The sequence below is a fragment of the Helicoverpa zea genome, chromosome 2 (assembly GCF_022581195.2).
Source record: "Helicoverpa zea isolate HzStark_Cry1AcR chromosome 2, ilHelZeax1.1, whole genome shotgun sequence".
NCBI classification, from domain to species: domain Eukaryota; kingdom Metazoa; phylum Arthropoda; class Insecta; order Lepidoptera; family Noctuidae; genus Helicoverpa; species Helicoverpa zea.
In genome coordinates, this window is record NC_061453.1 from 2,957,671 (window position 1) to 2,982,430 (window position 24,760).

Below are 24,760 nucleotides of genomic sequence, written 5' to 3' on the forward strand. Positions count from 1 at the left end.
CTCATCAGAAAAGCACACGAAACGCCATTGTTCTTCTGCCCAATTTCTGTGTTCAAGAGCCCATTGATATCGAATCCTACGATTGTGCATTGCTATAGGTGGTACCCGTAGCGGTCTTCGGGAATGAAGGTTCACTTCATGCAAGCGGTTTCTGACTGTTTGGTCGCTAATTAAGTTCCCTGAAGAGTGATGAAGCCTCACGGCTAACATCATGGCGGTTATTGTTGGAGCTCTTCGAGTTAAGATTTGAATGTATCGGTCTTGTCTCCGTGTGGTGCAGCGATACCGTCCTCCATGGCGCTCAGCTACGGTACCAGTGCTTCGGTAACGTGTCCAAAGTCGACTGATAACACTCTGACTTGTATTCAGAGCTAAAGCCACAGTACGTTGCCGGGAACCAGCTTCTATCATTCCCACGGCTCTGAGCATTTCTTCCCTGCTTAAATGACGTCGCCGCTCCATTATAACGTTGGTTTTAATCAGTAGTAGGGAAACAGTAGCACTAATAATGTCTTCAATGCGTTGTATGTGTTTATAGGGAAAATATTGACAGCTGATTTTCATCTTTTACTCGAATTTGATTCACAGTTCCTGATTCAAATTATGAAATGCACCAAAAAGGATCCATATAAATTTATAAAATCATAAATTTATTACAAAGCCACATCTCAATCTCAAGAAATCCGCATAAAAATGCTTGATCCCTAGACACTTTTGATGTGTGTATTTAACTACGGTTAACCGTGTTATGTACGAAATTAGAGTGATTTTAGTCATCTTGTATAGAACTAGCAGTTTTCCCGCGGTTTTACCCGCGTCTCGTAGAAAGTATTAGTACCCATACCGGGGTAAAATATAGCTTATGTTACTCGGGAAGAGCATCTACAGCATTCCAGTTGTGAAATCATTTTTCAAATTGATTATGTAGTTTCGGCGCCTTTAGGGTACAAATAAATAACAAAAAATCCTCTTGAATATGCTTATTAGTATAGATGTTCTTCTTTCTTAATAGAGATATTTAGCAATTTCAAAATACGTATTTTCAATTTTGGAAAAACTTTCACACGAAAACATCTTCGCTGGCGCAGATGTTTGTCAGTCTTACAATACTTATTTTCAATCTTGGCAAAACCTTCACACAAACGTCTTCGCTGCGTGTAAATCTACTATCGCCATAACTTTTTTATTGTATTGATATGGGAGTGCTGGCCTTTTTAGCCTACCAATCTAATCACATAAAACTTAATGCTTGACCATAAACTTTAGGATTTTGGCGAACTTCAATAAAACCTTCATAAAAAAAGATTTTAAGATGAAAAGGTTATAGTAAGAACATTTACCTTGCTTGTCCAAATTATTATAAATCTTTAGACTAAATACGACAGAAAATGATATAAATAGATTTACTTACACGTTTATGTACATGTAAGGATTGATTTGCTTTTGAATAGATTAATTTAATAATTCCATTAATATGTGTGGCATTGTGTGTGTGCGATGTATGACAAGCATACATATGTATTTGACATCGAGTCTGACTATTTCTTACTTGTCTTGAAAATAAATGCTTCTAAAGATAGGTCAAAAGAGAATGCTTCCAAAAATAAAAAAAAACTTTTATAAATAAATCACAACCACGCCTAAATACAAAATACTTGGTAAACAAAGTTATGAATAATTTCATTTGGGAAGGTTTGCGATAAAAGAAGTTCTTCTAACAATATTTTTATATTGTAAAAGCTACGCCTTTTCGTACTTTTGTTACCAAATATTAATTTGTGCTTGCTTTTGGCGGCTTTTTCTGATAAGAAACGTCAAAATTGACAGCTTATATGCTTTGACGTGCGTTAAATGTATGCTGTCCGATTAACACCTCCATCATTTTGACGTCGGTTAAAATATGCAAAATGATTGGCTAACAAGGGCCCAAATGGAGAAAAATAATGATTTTTGCAGTATTTGGTGTAACTCGTGTTTTTCAAGCTAGAAATTAACGAATAGGGATATTTTACTCGAGTATAGAAAACATAAGTTTTGCTTTCGATTCGAGATCCATGGTGCAGTAACTTTAAAAGAGGCTATGACCCTTGAGTTTGTTTCGGTGTTTCTTCTCAAGGTCGGATAGGAAATACCGACTTCATCTCGTTTTTAATTTTCCTGAACGTGTTGACAGATAGGTGGGATTCACCATTACTGAGGCACTGGATTAGCCTACATACTGCTATGTAATTTATTTCATGTGTTTTTTGTATCGCTCATATGCACTTGTCCGAAATAAAGTTTTATTATTATGTATGCCTCTACCAGAATTATTATTTAATTTGAAGTGATGTTTGCATCCATACCATTTATCATTCGAAACCAACTTGAAGATCTGACGAAATACAAGAAGTATCAACATCAGGGTTGGGTATTGATATAAGGTTAGCAAACAGTTGTAATGTCTGTTGTTTTGCCAACAGCAGTTTGGGCTTGATGCCGCCATTTGTCAACCCGGCGCTTAGGCTTGATATTATGATGGCCTGTCATCAGGGGAGACCAAAGTTTTTAGATGTGTGTGAGCCATATTTATGTTGTACTTACCTATTTGCGTTTGAGTGTGTGTGTCTTTTTCAAACTTCTTTAGAAATTCGAATAGAACACGTGTAAAGGGTCACCTAATATTTTTGTATAGTTGACAAAAATGACAGCTGTCAAAAAATCATTTTTTTTTTTTACTGACTGGCAGAATGCATAGATATAATATTACTAAACAAGATTGCGCACGCTCAAAATATATATTTACGAAAATGAACTCTATTCTAACGCAATAAGGTACTAAATTGGTTGCATAATACACAGAGGCAAATCCGAGCCGAGAGGGATAGTTCGAACGGAGGCTGTTTGTCTCTTTCTAACACCTTGCCAGCATAAAAAAATGTTGTGATCAAAAGTTTTGTCTTCCCAAAAACAATTGAATCACTTATATTTTTATCTTATTTTAACAATTGTAAGTCAACAAATTAATAACAATCGCATTAATTTATTCGTATTTATTATTAAAACATAAACAACATAAATTTTTATTTTGCTTTTTTTTATTTTCTAGCGGTAACCCTGAACATTCTTGGCGCGTAATCAGCATTTAAAATTTTGTTTATATTTTTTTTGTATTAAATCAATTTAAACTATTAAAATGGTGAAAAAGTGTTGCGTTTCTACTTGCAAAAGTGAATCCTATGGTGGTTGCAATATATCGTTCCACAGGTTAGCTAATAATAACATTTTCGTAAACCAAACAACTAGGGTGCCCATGAATTCTTGTAACGAGTCAAAATATGGGTGATGGATTTTAAAACTGTTGTACTATTGTTATAGCTTCCCAAAAAATGAAGAAAGGCGACATAAATGGCTCAGCAGTCTATATATGAAGTAGAAATACAAAAAAAAACAGTCTTCACTTCGAATCTTCCTGCTTTTATACTGCTAATTTCCGCTAATTATTAAAAGCCTTTATTGGTATCTTAAGGTCACAAACTGCGTAAGTTAAAACTTCAATACTAATCTGTGTTTAATAATCTTAGCAAATTCGGATTTGTCTCACATAGCTTAATCTCATAGTCACCCTATTAGAAAGGGACAGACAGCCTCCGTACTAACTGTTTCACTCGGCTCGTTTTTTGGGTTTATATGCGCAGTCCTGTTTACTAATATTATGTCTATGGGCAGAATGTCAACCGTATCAAAAAACTGCCAGACTAAAAACAATCTATTGTGTTGTGAATTTCTTGTGAAAAGTTCATTTGAAAAGTGTGACAGATAACTTTTTTTTGTGACGAAACTTTTATATTGCAGCTGATTGTTTTCATGAATGAATGAATAAATTATTTTTCTAAGTAAACTTTTTGGCATGAATCTGACGCAGATCGTACGGAGCTCCTAAAAAGTATTTTACTTTTAACAGTTTTAGCCAAGGCCCTAACCAAAATATTTTGCTCAGTTTTACAGGCGATATTAAACGTTTTATCAACAAACGGGTTGTCGTAAAACCTTTATTTTCATCAAGATATGACGTACGAGAGTAAACGACATTTTTATAATTAAACTGTATTTTATGGATAAATGCGTCCTTATGGCAGGCCTGTGTGCCTTATTTTGGAAAAAATATCGATTTTGTAATTTTTGCTAGTCTTATTTTATTAGGTTATAAAAACTCAAAAAATCTGCCATATTTTCTCAATATACTGATTCATTTTCAGCACGACCACCAAATAAAAAATCGGTTTTATAAAGGAACATAATAGTACGTAGAGATAGTTAAAATTGGCCCTTTGAACGTTCGTAAAAAAACAGAAATTGCAAAAAACACATTTATAACAATCGCCTACGCATTAGAAGTCCTTGAGTTTAATTTAGAACCGCCATTCAATAAATAATCTGAATTCTGCCACTACAGCCATTGCTATAATTACAGGCACGCAACTTCCTTCACGAAAACATTGATTTTTACTGACCTTTGGACATTGAAAATCGCTATAACACAGCGTGAAAATGAGTGACGTCATTATTATAGCGTAATACTTGTTCCCCGCTGTTTCATCCACGTATCGTAGGGGCTAGGAACGTATCCATATTTTTTCCTTATAATTATTGAAGCCTCTCTGATTTTTAATGAACTTCTTAAAAAAAATTTTTAAGCTACGTTGTTTAATTAATTTATTCATAACTGAAATATTGTCACATATAAGCAGTATGAATTACTTCTAACATTAGAATAAAAGCAGTATGTATGTAGTAGATAAGTAAGTAGATATGTAGATACTATAGTAGCAAAATTATATCAGTTAGTACCTAGTAGTTCTTTAAAATTGTTCATGAATTAAATGGTAGTAGTAGGTAACAAACATTCATGCGTACATACCTACACAATCAAATTATCGCATTTATCATACTAGTGCTTTATTATTGCACGCTTTTTATGTTTTCTCAAGTTCACTAGGTTTTTATATTGCGAGGGATAAAACGAGTATTTCGAGAGGTCGTTTTATTACAAAGTGTGAGATTCGTATGTTATTGCATGAATACTGAATATATTCAAATAGGAGGAGGGTCGTATCATATTTTTATTTGATAGACTGTCCTTTGCGAGGGTATTCAAAGAAAGAATCATTTGATTCTTAAATCATGACCCCTGTAAAAGAGCTTGATTTGTCTTTACCATTTGTTAGCTATTAAAAGCAGATAAAAATATAATAGTGTGTTAATTTTAACACACTTATGTTTTGCTATAATATACTTACATGATTTAAACATACCGCGAAAACTTACGAGTAGTTACTATAATGTTGTATGGGTATGTAAAATGTTCACTCCATGTTTTCACGTAAGTAAAGCTGCGATCCGATCTCCATTGGACCAATCTGTCATTTGTAAAACATTTTTCATTTGTCACGTAGCGAGCGATCGGAAGCTCCAAACTTTAACAATCAGCTTGACAAAGTCGGATTGTGTTTCGTAATGACTGCTTCCGAGTTCCATTATCCAGAATTTGAGTAGGACCAGTACATATAGTTATTATATCTTCCTTCAACAGTTTTTCATTACACCCAAGTTGCAAGATTTTGTATTCACGGATTTTCAATCCTACCGTGAAACAAGCCTACATTATCTTGTCTACTAGCTTTAGGGCTGCCATCCGTCCGGGTTTCCCCGGATTTGTCCTCGTTTGGAGGCCGTCCGGGGGCCGTCCGGGCGGGGTTTCAAGAAGTGTCCGGGGAAAACCCGGACACTTTTCATGTAAGGAAGCACCTCATTGAATTTAAGTATATGTTAATAGTAAAGGGATTACAAATTAGGTTCGGGGGAAAAATGCGATTTACGCCAAATGTCCGGGTTTTTTAAATGTTTGTCCAGGTTTGGCGAAATTCGAGATGGCAGCCCTAACTAGCTTCCACACGCGGAAACTAGTTTGTAAATCGAATAGAACCAATAGTTCTTCAAGTAAGTGCTCTGAAACATTCTTAAGCTTTATATCATTAGTATCTACAGGTGTATAAGATAATATCCTGTAAAATACATAGTACACAGAAAAAAAAACTGTCAGACTATCTGTCTGGCTACAGAGCTAAAGCAAACACGCAAAGCCGACAACAGACTCGTAACGGGTGCTTGCCATGCAAACTACTCGCGTTTTATTTGCCACTCTATAGCTGTGAAGCGATAAGTGTAGCGAAACGTGTGGGCTAACTTTATTGGGGGTTGTTGAGTACATAGGTAATATTTTGACTGAGGTAAGGTTTGAAGGAATACCTGTTTTGCAATATGAAAGTCTTTGACTGTCCCTGCTTTTCCTATGGAAATCATCCAGTCTAACCTAGTGCAATTAAGTAGGTGTTTGCTCGCGTAACTGAGTTGAAGACGTCAGATAGGCAACTTGTCCACGTAAAACACTGGTCCAGCTGCAACTGTTTAGACTAGAAGATGGTCACAACATAGTTGTGGAAAGGCTAGACAGATATTACTCAATACTAAAGAAAACATTAGGACGAGTTACGCCTACAAAGTTCTGAAAATCTTAAACCATACGATGACGTGACATAATAACAGACGTTAAGTGTTTTAGTTTCAAATTATCTAAGAGCTAGAAAAGACTACATAAATAAATTCTTGCTTCTACCACTTTGCTAAGACCTATATAAACTTTAGCGCTAACAAGACTTTCCTAAGAAAATAAAGCGGGCACCGAACTAATCCCTAGAACACTATTACCGCCGTTATGTTCACAAACTGTGGGAAACTCAAATAGTTTAGTGAAAACACTCAACTTTTTGACCATATTTACCTAATTGTAAAAGCTGGAAATGGCCAAATCAAGGATTTTATTCCTGAGTCCAGAAGTGAATTAAGATTGATAACAATGAAGTTCATATATATTTAGTATAAGTAGATGCGGTAGCTCATGTGAAAGATAATAAAATACACTTATGTAATGACGTCGTAATCATGGAAAAAGAAGACATATTGCTAAGATAAGGAATGGAGGATGAAAATTTTCAGTTATTCTATTTTTACCCGAAAATATCTACACTATAACATAGCTGTTGAACTAAGGATCTACAGTAGACACACATAGGAAAATACGGGCATATCTACTTCTATTTTTATTTTTGTAGGAATAGTGACGTAGGTAATACTTACTCCATATTTTGTAGTGCCAAATAGCCATGTTATGCTTAACCTACCAACAAAGTTATTTTACGAAGAAAGAGTATCAATCATATCTGTTACACTACTCTTGATTTGTAGACTTAGGCTGTAATTGATTAATGCCTGTGGCTAACTAAATCGAGGTTATTTTCGGGCCTAAAGTTATCGGACCTTGGCCAGATCGCTTCATGGTCGTGTCGGATTTTCATGAACTTCTTAATAAAATCTGATGATCAATCTGCACTAAAGTCTGATCTTTCTTAATGAGAGTTGGAAAAGGAACTGTGTATTATATAAGTTCTGAGAACTTGGCTAATGTACTTATGTGTTTTATTGATATTGATAGATATAATTAATATCTAGACGTTAATAATATATTGTATTATCTGCCATTTGAAAATAAGCATATAAGCATAAATGTTTTTTAATAACAATTGAATCGTAATTGAATATAAAGTAGATAATTTCCATGCTGAACGAACTAACTAAACTCAATACTGAACTGTACCCACAACTAAAGTGCATTGACAGTAAAATAAAAAGTGTTACCAATTTAATTAACGTAACTAATAATTACATCCTAACGATCTAACAGCCGACTGTGTCGACATTTTAATTAGTTAGCCAATTATTTAGCTAATTAGTACAGTTAGTTTGAGGCATGTGTACGGAAAATAGGAGTTTTAGTGAAGCGAATCTAAATTGAACGATAGATTCTCTGGAAAATGTATTTTTTTTTTGTATTTGAATGGTTAGTATTGAATGATTAAAAGGCTGAATAATATTCCTTAGTTTGGTAGCTATTATATTAAGGTCACAAAACTATTTAAGGTGTCTGTCTGTGTATTTAAAAAGTCTGGTTTCTATGTATTTTTAACATTTAACGCAAATAAAGACTCAAACCTATAAAAAACCTATAAAATGTTGTTAAAGTTCACGAACAAAAAACATTGTCTGTAGCCGTAATAAATTATTCGATTACAATAGTAACTTCAAAAGTTATAACATTTATCTTCGTTCCAAGAAATCGAGTAAACACAAATGAACGATTAAACTGTAGTTAACAACTTTACAAATAATAGTATTGTTTACGTTTTGATGTATCAGCTGAACCCACTAAAGTAACTTCAACTGACTTTTTATTTATTTTTTACTGTACCTACTAGTCCTTTTGCGTTCTTATAGCATTACAGTGATTCTGATGACACTTTTGAATCTTGATTGCATCTGAAAAGGTTCCAAGTCATAGCGACATTACACATTTTGTGAATCATCTGTAGGTTTTATGAGATAGTTTCTATCCGATGATCCAAAATTAACAGCATTATTAGTATTTTATTGAATTATTAAAATACAAATCCACAAACGATACAAGGTACACGAAATAAAATTACAATTGTATTCCAATCCGCCCAGCAACAATATACTTACCTAAATATGTACATATCCTTATTTACAAAGCTCTATATCGTGTAAATCCCACGTCTTCCAATTAATTCGGAGACGCGCTCCAAATTTAATTAAACCGCTCATATTTCTTCAGATGTTTGTGAAATATTTTCAGGTCATATTGTCTAAGAATACACTGTCAACTTTTAGTCGGCCGGTAGTTCGTTTGGGCTTTTTTCCTTTGACCACTCCCGCTGTGGGTTAGCGCCGGTGAGGGAGTGTCAGACTTTTACTGACTAAAAGACCATCGTGTTTTGTCATAGGCCTTTTACGTACCAGGGCCGCGGTAATTCTTTCGAACAATCCTGCAGCTCCGGGAGGCGAGTTTGTTTGGGCTGATAAATCAGTATGAAGATGAATGGTAGTACGCACATTACAACGATCGGGTATTTACCCGGTATCAGACAGACGGAATTCTTTGACGGGAATCAAGATTTTCTTTAAAAGTATTTTTCTTCTACCAAAGGGGCAACTGTCGGCCGACAGTTTAGTCGGTGGTATGTGTGTACTTTAGGCGATTATCACACTGCCCCGCATGATGCAGCGTAGTGCGTGGATGCGTTTTTTTCCGTTGTATGGAAATATCTCCGTTTGTATGGAAAACACGCATAGTCCAACACACTGAAAATGCATTCACGCGCGTTCATGCGGATCACGCACATACATGCGGAGAAACACGCACCCCCGCGCGTAGGTGCGGGGCGAGACGCAAGGTATGGCACACTGAATCCCGCAATGCCGCGCGTGATTTTGAATGGGCGTGACGTGTATATTTGAAAATGGAACTCGCTGTGCATGAATTTACAAAACGCACCTACGCGCGTGAGTGCGTGAAAAACCCGCACGATGATGCAGATCTGCACTCCCGCAGGAACGCGCGTAGGTGCGTCGACACGCAAGATGCAGCGTGATGCGGGGCAGTGTGAAGATCACCTTATACGGATATTTCACTCGGTTTAACTCGACAAGATCTTTGTAAGATTTTCTAAAGGCTCCTGATATATTTAGGTACGGTATGTATACCTATTTCACTTGAAAAGGTAGCCATTTGAATTCTTGACTTGATTGCTTTGTGAGTAAAAATTGCCTTTTGAGATATCTTTTGTTCGGTCTTGTTGAGATTCTTATATTGTAACGTCATGTTATCAATATTCTTTTTCAAGACTTAAGCCATTGCTACGTTGAATGGAGCTTTAGCTTACTTGTATTATGGATCGGGTTTTCATAAATGAAAGTCGTTCTTGAATAAATCTCGTATAGTTGCAAAATTGTTATGTTATGAAGCATAGACTCTTTCTGTCTAGTTTATACAGAACTTAAAAAAAAAAACGATTTTCATATCAAAGGTGTTTATTTTATACAGACCTATTACCTACATGTTTTTCCGAAACGTCAATAGCTAGGTACTCGTTTCTCATGAGTTAAAGTTAACGTAACTTATGAGAAACGAGATATGATACTACAAACGATTTACTAGGTCATATGAAAAAATAGTTATGTTCGAAATGTATTTTTTTTTTAATCTGGCCAAAAACGTTCGTATTCATCAAGATTTATTCAAAGGCGATAGGTAGCATTAAGTTCTCGTTATATCAAAGTAGCAAGCTGTTTGATCAAGCCTGCACAAAGGTCAAGCGGAGACGGGTGACATTTACAAGTGTCTCGAGTGTCCTAGTCAGTATACTGGAAGTGACAGAAAGTGGGTTACAAACAATATAGAATAATACTTTGTTTTTTTTTTATGTAGATTTATTGCTTCAGTTCGCTGATTTATATGTTTAACAAATACGTGTGAGAATTTACTATAGAATAAATATCCAGTAGTCTCGAATTTACCTAAATACTTATTCTCGTGCTCTGTATTCTAATTAAAACAAAATATTACAAATGGCGAATCTCGAGCAGTTTTATTTATTAATTTCCAATAAATAAACCTCCGACAAAGGCGTTCTAAAATCGGAACTAATTTTGAATACGTTTTTTTTTTTAATCGGAGAGAAGAAAATGCCTACAATGTAGGCTAAAGAAGACATAAAATGGATTCTATCGACATACATTCTACATCAAAACGGCCACTATCGTTAACCTAATTAAAAACGATTTCAATCTTTCCAGTACAAAACCACAGTTTTTTATTAGCGCGGTATGTACGCGTCCATGGACAAAACAGACATCAAACGATACGCATCCGATTTTCGTATGATCTCATACATTCCGTGAATGTAAACAAAGAAACCAGTATTCCATTTTCTTTATGGAATAGTTATAACTGTTACAGCCTTTTTATCGTCCCACTGCTGGGCACCTCCCACACGGGCCTCCTCTCACACGGAGAAGAATTGAGCATTAATCCTTCTCCTCCTTCTCGTTCCTTTGAGCATTAATCATTTGGAATAGTTATTAAAACATTTTTGTGTTGGTAATATAATATGGTATGAAAAATATTGCGAATAACTTGTATTATAAATCTTTCAGTAAAAGGTTAGCGCTGTAAATTCTGTGAAAATATACTTTTAGTTTGGTTCATTTATCATTGCTACCTATGTTTAGAAATAAAAACATTTTCATCGTAAACACTGTTCTTTAGAACTTGTGCTGTGTTCTTTAAAAATCCGTTAGAGATGAGAGATGTATTTAAAACATTAATAACTCCAAAAAAACCTGACTTAGCTGTAATAACGTTATTTTTGTTATCAGAATATTAACATACCAACATCTAAGATATGATATATAATACAAACTTTTACAAAGTCCCTCAGTGGCCGTTTTCAGCCACTTACGAAAACTCTCAAAGAAAATGACCATGAAATAATAATGTGGGCTGATTAGCATTTTGTAGGTCAAGGTTACTCAAAGAAACCTTCACTAATGCTGCTTTAAAATGTTTGGGGTTTATGAAAATTTCACCCTTCAGGGTTTGGACATAGAATATTTAATTTTATAGCTTAACCAGGTGGTATGATGAATATACGAGCGGTAGTAAGTACGCATTATGACACATTTTTCAAATGAGTGACATAATACTCGTAATACCAAGCGATTTACTTAATCTTTGTAGGTATTTAATCAAGCGGAAAATTTAATTTGTTTTTAGTCCAGCTCTGTGTAAATTATTAATTTTACATTGTAGATCTCAGATTTTTATAAATAACATTTTATTTCAACTCTTATTCATTCAAGCAAAAAGGTTTTATGTGATATGTACCATGCAAGTACTGGCCATTTGAGCTAAAAAAATGAAGATGCCATTAAAATTATTTTTTAATTTATTTTTCTTTTGCACATGTAAATGGCTTCCCGCTTATTTTTATTACAAATATGGACAGCAACTTTATGTATTTTTCTGTATTAAGTATAACCTTTTTAAACGATTTTGATCAAACAAAATAATATCAATTTGTGACTGTTTGTCTACAAATAATTCATTCCAATTAAAATTTACAGATTTTGAGTGATGCCAATTAATTAATATGTTGCAATGAAATACTCAATTTCGTATTATCTGGTTAACGTTGAGCTTTTCAACCGTAATTTTAGAATACAATCTACATTTTCCAATTATGGTTATAATTGAGATAGGATTACCCACTGACCTTTTATTGTATTAAATGTAAATGCCACAATATATAAACTTCAAATAATTAAATAAACTCTATATTCCTAGTACGCCATTTATTTAACTTTACAAAACAAAATGTCAAATAATAATCACCATTTAGGCATTTGCCATTCTACTACATTTAACTTTTTAACCGACTTCTAATTCAATAACTTCTGGTGCGACGTTAAAAACAAAAGTTAGCCTTAAAAAAGCAAATTAAATGTTCACTGAACTTAAAATTACGTTACATAATGAGCATTCAAAATAAAATTAGATAAGTTAGCCACAATTTACATAACATTCATACTCACCTCCTTTGAATTAAATCGAGTTATGAACTCACTGGGCTATTGTGTATCTGTAACTTTGCCATAAATGTGTTCATAGATTCGTGATGGCCTACTGGGTAAGGAACCAACCTCAAGTGAGAGTGTATTAGTTCGATACTAGGTCAGATCAGCAAATACCAATGCAACTTTTCTAAGTCTGTTCATATGTACTTTCATAATATATCTTGGGCACCAATGGCTGATTAAAAGGTGAAGGAATATATCTCGAGGAAACCTGAACTGTAAAGTCTAAAATCACCAACCCGCATTGAGCAATCCTTCTCTGTAGTAAAGAGGCCTGTGCCCAGCAGTTTGACAGTAAAAAAGGCTTATGCTGATGATGAGACAAGCCCCTTAAATCGGGTGAACACCAAAATTGTTTGCAATCAACAATCATCATCATTGTCGCCTACGTTCAAAATAATCGGGTTATTCCAATGCGAAAACACTTGAAAGGTATTACGAATGACGACGTGTGTCAGCCGTCGAAACTCCATCGCTAATTGTTCATCGCATACAATGCATACAAATATAACAATTACCTCTTATCATCAAGAATGCAACTTCTACCTTATTGCATACAAAATAGAGTCTAGATTCAATTGTCTCGGTTACACAATAATCGATCGGGCGGATATTTGGTCCAAACATGTCATAGAAATCGCCAATTTAACCTATAGTAACAAAAGATTATTAAATATATGCTGGGGAACCCTATGTTTGCTATGTAACAATGTCAGTATTGTTTTAATGTAGTTACTGGCTAGTTCTGAGTAGAACTACAATTTCTTATTGATTGAAAACAGAGCCATTTGTGATATTGTACCAATAAATTAAATTAATCATCAGTAGTGCTGTGTTAAACGCGCCTTTAAAAGTTTTTCTATAGAGTATTTTTTAATAAAAAGCGATCGACTATAAAAAGTAATTTTAAAAAAAAGTTGTCAAAAAAATCTAATTAATTGAAAATAGGCTGAATAACTAGGTTGGAGGAACTCTTTTGTGTTTAAAAATGTATTTGGGGAACAATAAAAAAATGGAGCGTTTGAAAATGGAACGGATGTTTGTTCATTATTGCGCCAAATTAAAAGGTAAATATTTTTATAGGCAGTATTTTTATTGCTCGGTTAGTTCTAAAATAATTCCTAATTATTTATTATGAAGTTACGAGACACTCTTTAGTATTATATTTTTGCGAAAGCCCTTCTCTAAATGTTTTCAAGAGACAAAATATGGGTCTAAAGTCTAAGTGTAATAAAGTATAAATATATAGGTATTATCAAGTTAGTATATAGCTTGACACACAGTTATTTCATATCGTAAGTACTTAATGAAAATTCATGAGCTTATTTACGTCACCGTTATCAAATCAAACGTAATATTCATGAAGCTTTGATATCGCATTGCAATTAAAATATATATTCATTCATAATGGAATAGTTTCATTCAAGTGTTCATCGTCCGTGATTGTTTATCTAAAACAGTAATGAATTCGGGAATTAAATGCAGTTATATATACAGTGTAATAACCTTTTGCAGCAACCCAGGGTTATTTTTAATATCTTCTGATTATGCCCTATCTTATACTAAAAATATATTACAAAAACTAATTAAAGAACGAAATATATAAAACACTAGCGACCCGCTCCGGCTTCGCACGGCATAACAATATTTCCCTACTATTTAATATATATTATTATACATATAAACCTTCATCTTTAATCATTCTATCTATTTAAAAAAACCGCATTAACATCGGTTCTGTAGTTTTGAAGATTTAAGCGTACAAAAGGACATAGGGACAGAAAAAGCGACTTTGTTTTATACTATGTAGTGATATCAACAATATATTTCTACCACATAATGGGGACACGACACAAAAATACCTTATTCTTCAAATAAAGTTTTTTGAGCTATCAATAACATACGTGTCTCTTCCACAGGTTGCAGTCATAAACCAAAAATGACGACGGACAACGCACTGAACTCTCAAAGGTAAGTCTTAGATATAAGGTTCAAATTCCTTCGAAATTTTGTATCAAACTAAATGTTCAATTATTATATCTTTCTCACTATGAGTACTCATACACTGCAGACTAAACAGTCGGCCGACAATTGGTCCGACGATTGGCCAAATTATTTTTTTAAGAAAATCTTTTTTCCAATCAAAGTATTCAGTCGGTCCGATACCGTCTACAGTTTGCAGTGTGCTCTAGAGGTTCAATAATATCTATCTCACAAAATTGTACGTGTGGACATGACACAAATCCCGAATGAGATTTTTATCGCATTAGATCTCGGAATTACAAAACGATTGGCTTATAGTAAAGTATTTTCGCGAATCAATCTTACGTAACTAAAAGAGTGTTTTTGACACCTGTATGTAGAAGATTGATACAGGTAGGAACCTAACCTTTGGTAATTGAAGTGGAATACATATCCCATTAGATCCTAAATATATTGGCATATTTTTTGTTGAGCATATTTCTGACAAATTACAACAATTATTCCATCAATCATTATTGACTTTATGAGGTAGAGCATTTCCACATTAGTGGAGTCTAAAAGCGCTGGTTAATGTTGCAAATTACTAGTGAGTATATTTTGGGTGTTTTGGTATGTAACCAAGCGTTGTTGCCTAGCTAAGACGAAATTAACGTTATAGCATGTCTAAAATACGATCTAGGTAACAGCATAATAATAAAAATTACCATATTACACGGCTCCTAACAAGATTTGGTTCTATCTGGTATTTCGTATGACATTGTCATGACCTCCTCAATTGGTTGATGTGTATATTTAACGCTCTGGTTGCCTACCGGGTAGCGATTGCTCACAATTGGCCTAGCAATTGACCTTATCAACACTGTAGCTACTCATTTAGGCCTCTTTTAGGTATTCATATTTATCTAGATAGAAATCTAGACTGTAGAGAGTGCTCTCATCGTTGGAATATGAAATGGGTTCGTAAGTTCCATTTGTTTGGTTTCATCATACATTTTATTGAACAAATCTTTAGCAGTTTTCATTTTTTTATGGCGATTATTTTAGTGTGAATTGAGTAATACCATCAAGCGACTATGTATGTAAAACGTTACGTTAGACTACTTACGTACTGCTTGACCTAATATTGTATGAGCATCTCAATATTAGCTCTATCCTTTTCAAATAAGTTATTTTTACCATTCAGTTTTTAATATTGATTTGACTTAGGCACGACCATACCCCAAAAAAAAAAACATTTTTTCCTTAGCTATTATATAACTAACATCTGAATTCTTACCAGGGTCTTCAAGAAATCGTCACCGAACAACAAACTGACACTGTACCTGGCGTCTCGCGACCTGGTGGTAGAAAATGGAGCCATTGATAGAATCCAGGGTGTTCTGCACGTGGAACCTGAGTATTTGGAGAATAAGAAGCTGTATGGACAGGTCACACTGACTTTCAGGTGAGGAATTCATTAAAAACTCTGCCTTTCTTGTTTAAACAATTTTTATTTTTCATTTTTATGATAAAAGGCAAAGATATTTAGATATTAAGATATTTGTCGACGATGCAGATGTAGGTCAGAGTTCAAGATTCGTGCCGATAACTATACTATTTTATTCTCCTTTGGATTGAACGTCTGCTGATTAGCATGTACTTACTTCACATTGTTGATAGATTTTCAAAATTTAATTTCATCGATGCAAATCTCAATTTCTATAGCACAGTTTTCATTTAACAAATAAATGAGAATCATGATCACTAAATGGGATCCATGTACATAGCAACTAAATCCATTAACGTGTAACAATGTTACAAGTAAAAGCTTAGTTTGTATATTGTTATACGTTTGTAATTTAATATCATAATAAATTGATCATTCGAAGGATCACTTGCCATAGTAACAGGCTACGCTACGTAAGTAAAAGAAACTCTATGATTTTTTGGTCTCTAAATAGCTACAGTAATTCAACTTGATGGTTTCTGATACACCATTACCTATGGCATTTAAATTTTGACCAGTATTTTTAATGCCTTTATTTTTTAGCACTAATATGACACTTTTCCAAAAGCCCACATAGCCTAAATGGCCTAAATTTTTTTATGTCAGGTCCAGTTAACAAGTGCTCTAGTTCCGTGAAAATAGAAAATATGAGTATATCTGTTCTGGCTTTTCTTCATCTAAGATAAGTTTATCACAAAATCCGTCCCACATCTAGGCATATTGCCAAACACTCAGTTTACTTAGCAACTTCAAAAGTCGGAGAGTCCATTTAGTAGATTCTTATAACTCTTAGGTGGGTCTTACATCTTCTTACTTATGTTAAATATCGAAGTTCGTGACCACAAGTTGTCTATTTAGGACTGTTGCCAAAAGGTGACGTGGTGAAATGGTAGCATTTATTAATGTTAGTCATAGGTGAAGTAATTTATGTTATGGCTTCAGGGTCTGATTTCTTATACCTAATGGTCTTACGATAGAACACTTAAAGCTTATTATATTGGAAACCGCGTGACACTACTCATGCTAACCCACAGCGAGAGATATAACACCAAAAAAGGCTGAAAGACTGTCAGTATTAGTTGTATACATGGTATGATAACATTATGTCAAATTATCATTTGGTATTTAGGTATTTATAACGAAACATAGATAAATAAACATTAAAGTTTTGACCTCCACGAAAGTCTCCAAACAAACCGAGCATTTTAGCAAGTCTGCCTACAGGCGTAGCAAGCAAGTCTGCCTAAAGCAAAACACCGCCTATGTCGATAAAATGTAGGGAAGTGCACGTGGCACCTCCCTACATTTTATCGACACTCACCGGTTCAAAGGAAACCGACGACACGTAAAAGCCTTACATCCGGTCCCATAAGACTACCCGCACACTACAAACTTTTAGTCGGCCGATAATTTTTGGGGCTCATAAGTCAGTATGAAGAAGAATGGTAGGACGCACATTACAAAGATCAGGTATTTAGCCAGAGTCTGACCGAACATCATTATCATCATCATCATCTCAGCCATATATAGGACGTCCACTGCTGAACATAGGCCTCCCCCTTAGATCTCCACAGATACCTGTTGGAGGCAACCTGCATCCAGCGTCTGACCGGTAGAGTATTTTAATTGGAATCAAGTTTTTTTTATGGTAACTATCAGGTTAACTATCGGCCGACAGTTTAGTTTGCAGTATGCGGGTACTCTTAAACTTAGAAGGGATTTTAACGCGATAATAGTTAGTTTGAAGTGGTTTGAAGTAGATAAAAAATATCAAACGCGGCGGTTTGCCGCTCAGCGAAGCACGTCATCCCCTTTAACGGTAATGTTTTACGACGATAATTTGCATGGAATAATCCCCCTAATTTTATGGCCGGAAGATAAAATTGTAGCTCTATAAAAAACAGATACTGGTCTTGTAAAAGAGAATTGGATCTGGTCTGTTTTATTGCGGGGTAGGCTGTAATTTTGGATAGGACCTCTGTCTATTATGATTTATTTTAAGCGTTGAAGAAAAAATAGATTTGGAATATATCTATAATGTGCTGTTTAAATCATTTTTATTTATAGGTATCAACTTTGATTCCCCAGGCTTCTATCACAACACCCGTGGATGATTGTCAAAATAAGTTAAAGTATGCGACTCTTGGGTCAGATAGGCGAAACTCCTTGTAAAACACTGGTACTCAACTGCATCCAGTTAGACCGGTGGCCGACCCCAACATAGTTAGGAGAAGGCTGGGCAGACGATGACGATGCACAGACCCTTACGGTTTCTCACTATAAAAAGGTAATAGAAAAGGAGAATTCCATTACCGCCGCATCTTCATATTTCCTTTAGTTTACGGTTACATCTGGTTTATTGCACGGACTTAATGGTACGTAGTTTTAATGGACCTGTCCGTCCTTGTATACGATTTTAAGTACTTAAGTAGGTTTGACTTTTACCGCAAACAGTTCTAGTAAAATGGGAACACTGTTGTTCTAAGATAATATGTTGAATAATCTTCTTTGTATAAAACACCTACTAATATTATACAGCTGAATAATTTAATGTCATAAAAACTACTGGACCGATTGAAAAAATATGTCTGAATTAAGTAGTCAACTTACCAAAGAAGATTATAAGCTCCTTTTTATCACACTATTGACGTAAGCCGACTCAATCAGATGATGATGACTTCCTCATAGCCGATTATCGGCTACGGAGGCTGTTCTGATATGAGGAGGTTAGCCAACTGTGCAGGACTTATACCGTCTTACCTCAACTTTTAAACGTCACATTTGTCTAAAAAAATGTCAGATTATGACGTTGAAATAAGGTCCATTTTGCAGCCACACTTTTTTTTAAACAGGTGTTTGGCACATGTTTTGTAGTAAGACCAATAGTGTATAAGCAAAAGCTTATTGCGCAGATACAGGTGCACTCACTACTCCTTCGCTCTCATATTTGGAGGGTGAAGGACTAGTGAGTGACCCATTCTGATAGTAAAAAACCGAATAAATTGGAGTTTTACGCATCAGGAAAATCTGATATTAGCTACTTACAAAATATGAAAGGAGATCATATAACGTGAAAAACAACCCTTCTTAACAGTTTGGTAAAAACAAAGAAAAATAGAGCTATCTAAACAACTTATCTTAATACCTTTGATCTAAAAACTCATATGCTATTTCCGTGAAAAAGCCAAAAAAGTATTTTTAGGGAGATACTGCAAAATGAGTAGGTAGGAAGAGGGGCTTCAATATCCCGCAGATATAAGTCGTAAATCGTTCTTTATGAATATTTCCAAGTTTCCTTGAAGGAAGGGAGGAAGAACTTCTTAAAAGAAAAGTACGTGCGCCTTTTCATTTTCGTTACTTCAAAGACATATTTTTTTGAATAAAGACGCAGAACTTTTAGGTTACTTATATGAATTATATTTTTAGCCAAACAGAGGAACTGACTTATCGCTCTATTTTTGATTTTGTAATATTTGTTTTTGGCAATAGCTCTTTTAATTCGTAATTTTGGCAAAAGGTAAAGCAAGACATCGCCCTTGTTCTTCTACCTATATGAAATAACGTGACCACCCTAAATAAGATCTCATAAGCTGATATCTAAGCACGTGAACACCACAAAATAAAACTATTTCCCTAGTTTCCATCAACATTCAGAAACTAAATCAACAGCAACTAATTTAGTCCCATTGTCTAACAATGCCTCTCTGAATGGCTTGTTTGAACAGCACTATTGTTAGATGTCAATGTTTTCTCGTGCCAACCCTTTGAATGCTGGCATAAATGTAACCCTCGCGAACGGGGAACCTCCCTTTGTTACCAACCAAGGAGGAAGGAAGAGAGATGCTATGAGGCAGATAGATCAGGCGCCTTGGTAAGCCATAAGGAAGGTAGGTCAGGAACTTTCTTGTAGGTAAAGTAACGTACGATAGGCGAGACCAAAACGATCAGTTACAATTAAACTAAAGCGGCTTTCCTTGAGTCATCTATCAAAAATTAGTTTTGATTGATTAGTGATTTAGTCCTACTAATATTATAAACGCGAAAGTTTGTATGTATGGATGTATGGATGTTTGTTACTCTTTCACGCAAAAACTACTGAATGGATTTTAATGAAACTTTACAATAATATAGCTTATACATCAGAATAACACATAGGCTACAATTTGTAAACATATTGTTCGAAATACTAAACCTGCGCAGACGAAGTCGCGGGCACCAGCTAGTTTAAAATAAATGGACGGGTTCCAAAGACGGTGTATGAGTGGGGAGCTAGCTAACCCATCACTGGTCTCGTCCCCCGAAAACTCGCGTTTTGGCACGCTACTTCCTTAGAACAGTTTCCGTTATGGCATCTCCGCTAGTCATTTTTTTCTCCATGTCACCTACCTACCTACCGCTAGCGACAACAATTTGTTCAATACACACGTATGTACGTACCTTGATTCTGATATGTATAGGAATGGGTAGTGAGCCGAGAGTGGAGCGCCTATCTCATGTACTAAATCTGTTTTGTATAGGGATCACATGTTCTCACGTTGAAAGTTCTAGAATGGTCTTTGATTTGAAATTGTTCTTCTGTTCTATACGTACAAAACATATGTACATTCATACATACTTATGTAACTTGTCAAGTATATCTTGGACACCAATGACTAAATAAAGGCAAAGGAAAACATCTTAGGACAACCTGGATTCTGAAATCGCCAATCTGTCAGGAAGCGAGGTGATAAACGCTTATTCCTTCTCAGTATGAAAAGAGGTCTGGGCTTTGCGGTGGGCAGTAAATAGGCTGATGACAACGTAGAACTAAAAAGTATAAACATTTAATACCTACTAATTAGTTCTTTTGTAAGTGAAATGCGGAAAACTGACTGCCTATTTTATATAGATTATGTTTACCATTTAAGCACCCAAAGTGAGACATAATGATGGGACAGTAAAAACAATAATATTGTGTTACGTGAAACATAATACATATTTTCTTGGCATTTCCTTGACACGACAGTCAGCAAATATAACATTACAAAACAGACAAAAACATTTGACGTAACATATGTACAATGTTTTTGTTTGCTTGTTACTTACTTAATAATATATTTATATTATTATGTATTTATATTATTAATAATATTGTGTTAAACTGCCTCGTTGGTCTAGCTGTCGCAAGTGTGGCCGCTGAGCACGTGGTCTCGGGTTCGATTCCCGAGTCGGGCCGAAATCGCTTTGTGGGTTTTAGAAGACTTTCACAAAGCAGCCCGGAGCCTGGAAGCTGGTGATTGATACACCCGTGCATCGGAGAGCACGTAAATGTCGGTCCTGCGCCTGATCTCTCTCCGGTCGTGTCGGATTACCGTCCCATCGGGCTATGAGAGTTAAGGAATAGTGAGTGCACCTGTGTCTGCGCAAATGCTCGTGCACTATAATATGTCCTGCGTAGTTGGCTAGTCTCCTTACATGAGAACAGCCGCCGTAGCCGATAATCGGCTAGGAGGACATCATCATCATATATTTATTTGTGACGTTATTTAATTAATCTAAGAGCTTTAGATGATCCCAAGTATCCCTTTCCTTGCTTATAGAATATAAAACAATGCTACTTTACATTTTAGTATCATAATTTATTATTGTAGGTACCAAAACAGTTCAAAGACCGCCCACCTAAATCATCCAGAAAATATTATTAAACTTCCAAAACACGAAATTTAATAAAAACCTCATAATTGGACCTTTGACCCCAGACCCAAGGAAGACTACTCCCATTTCAACGGGTCCGTTAATTAAAGCAAGCTCACCTCCATTTATAATAATTTGGTGGGCAGAATCGTTTTGCGGTCACTAATGGGTAGCATTGTAATATGTACTCAGTATTCTCAAAGTCTATTGAAGATCAAAAGTATATTTTGTCAAAATGTAAGAGCGTTTTCGGACTTACATACTTTTTGGCGTGTATGAGAGTTGTTAGGTATCGATTTATTATTTCAGAACATTATTTAAAACAAAGTGTATACCCACTTAACTAAAGCTATTTACCATCATTGCCTAACATTTATGTCTTCAATGAAAGCAAGGTAGAAATCTTAACACCATGTTAAAAGTAGATGTGATCACAATGGTTTAAAAGAGCCCACAATTTAAAAAAACATAAATATAAGTTACATCAAGTACAAAAAATAAGAGATGTAATATTAGTTACATCAAGTACAAAAATAGGAGTTGATGCGTTGAATTTCATAATTAAACATCAAACGTTACCTGCTTCAAATTAACGACATTTTTGTTCACAGATACGGTCGCGAAGACGAAGAAGTGATGGGCCTGAAGTTCTGCAACGAAGCCATCATGAGCCTGGCACAAATATGGCCTCTGCACTGCAACCACGACAGAGAACCGAACAGTCCACTCCAGGTAAACGCTCAGCTATTGATTTGGTCACAAATAGAATGATACGCCGTTTCTATTGTAGCGACGGAGCAATTTTATGCTGACTCGCTTTTCCTATTATAATATTCATAAATGGTCCTTCATTGTCCCGTAATCTTTACAATTTTTCTTTTAAATGCTAAATGGCTGTTTACGCCAACAAATAAAAACGGTATCTGATGCTTTGTTAGAAGAGCTTGTGTTCAATAAAAAAGCTAAAACAACGTAAGCTGACAGGATAGTGAGCTTTTTATATCCCCTATTTTCCTTCAGCCGGTATTTCTACTAGACCATTTTACAAAGGATTTACGGTTGAACACTGTGAAAATAGCACAAAGGCAAATTTTATTAAAATTCAAGTTAAACTTCGTAAAAAGTTGAAGCTGCAAAATGGACGTAAACAGATTTTATATTTAATCAAGCAAAACATTTTATAGTTTCATAAAAGAGAAACGTTATTGAATCCCAGACAGATTGTCGCTGTCTCACGATCTTATACATTTTAGAAAATAAATTGAAGAGCAGAGTATTCTTTAAAATTCAATACATTGAAATTGATCTGGAGTGAACTTGATCAGACTACATTTAGTTCAGATACGAATATTTTAGCCTCTTATACCCCAACAAATAACCTCACAACTCGTTCATTGCATATATTTTTTCTGAAAAATAAACTCATATTTGGGCACAATGCCTGAGCGTCGTAAATCATCGCATAATAGAGATGCAGCTGTTATAAAGGTCATCTAATCGTACCCACACACAGAAGACTTTTTAGTTGGCCGACAGTATGATCGGATGCTTCATAAGCAAGGAAATGTATGGTAGTACTCATCTAACAACGGTCAGGCTGGTGTCAAACCGACTAAACACTTTGATTAAATTCACGATTTTGGCAATGTTACAGGCACCCTTCTAAATTACTATACAAGGACCATGTTTTGGAATCTGCAGTTGGATGCCAACAGGGTGATCCCCTTGGGCCGGTCATTTTCAGCTTGGCTATTCACCCCATAATAGAGAAACTAAATTCAAAATTTAACGCTTGGTATTTGGATGACGGGACCCTAGGAGGAGACAGAGAAACTGTTTACCAAGACCTCATATTCCTAAAAGAAAAATTTCATTCGATTGGACTGGATCTAAATTTATCAAAATGTGAAATTTTTGTTCCTGACATCCCGGACAGACAGACAGTCATATCAAAATTTAATGTCATAGCACCTCAAATTAAAATTCTGGACGAAACATCATTGCACCTCCTAGGTTCACCTATTTTGGAAGAAAGTTTCACAACATTCATAGATAACAAAATTTCAAATTTTAATGACATTTCGGATAGACTTTTTAAAATTAATCTTCATTCGGCTTTTATCTTAGTAAAATACTGTTGTTTTGGCCCAAAATTTATATACAACCTTCGCTCCTCTCCCTTATGGAAGCAGCCACATCTTTTAGACAGAATTGACCAAATTATCCGTTCTACTTTTACATCTGTTTTTAATTTGGCCTTGGACGACCGAGCGTGGCTTCAAGCCACCCTTCCGATCAGATTCGGTGGCCTCGGTGTCCGCAAAATTTCCAGTTTAAGTCTACCGGCGTTCCTATCCTCGGTCTGCGGCACTAAGGAGTTGACCAGAAAAATTTTAACCCCTTCACTGGTCGATTCTGAGGTGCCGTGTCTGACTGATGGCATGAACGCCTGGAAAGTGGCTTGCCCAAACATAGCCTTCCCTGACAACCCGGCTTCCCAGAGACAGTGGGACGAGCCGCTCTGCAGATTGACGAGAAATAAACTAATTGAAACATCTGTCAATACTGCTGAGCATGCCCGCCTACTGGCTGTGGGAGAGTGGGAGTCAGGGTTATGGCTTCACGCACTGCCGTCACCCAGCGTTGGGACCATGCTGGGTGACACTACATTCCGGCTCGCTACATGCCTACGCCTCGGCGCTCCCACTGCGGCTCCGCATCGCTGCCAGTGCGGTGAATCTGTGGACCGCCTTGGGCACCATGGTCTTTCCTGTAGCAAAAGTGCTGGTCGCATGGCACGACACGCCAGCATAAATGACATTATCCGTCGTGCTCTTGTCACCGCCGGAGTGCCAGCCATTTTAGAACCCAGAGGCTTGGCACGCGACGATGGCAAGAGACCAGACGGGATGTCTATAATGCCTTGGAAGATGGGAAGGTCTTTGGTGTGGGACGCAACCTGCGTCGACACCCTTGCACCTTCCCACCTTCCCAGTACGGCGAGCTGTGTCGGTGCAGCTGCTGCAGCCG

The 24,760-nt window shown here is 35.7% G+C and overlaps 1 protein-coding gene across 2 annotated transcripts in view; it reads left to right on the top strand.

Annotated features, from left to right (window-relative positions):
- Positions 1–24,760, top strand: part of LOC124637653 (beta-arrestin-1-like) — a 109,608-nt gene that overhangs the window by 53,612 nt on the left and 31,236 nt on the right. The window contains exons 1-4 of one of the 2 annotated variants that reach the window (XM_047174267.1): positions 13,469–13,655; positions 14,508–14,559; positions 15,851–16,015; positions 22,342–22,462. In XM_047174267.1, coding sequence (XP_047030223.1) covers positions 13,577–13,655; positions 14,508–14,559; positions 15,851–16,015; positions 22,342–22,462 — 417 coding nt within the window. In that variant the 5' untranslated portion in view covers positions 13,469–13,576. Of the gene's footprint in view, positions 1–13,468; positions 13,656–14,507; positions 14,560–15,850; positions 16,016–22,341; positions 22,463–24,760 lie in introns of those variants that run through there. The other variant, XM_047174275.1, reaches the window with a different exon arrangement.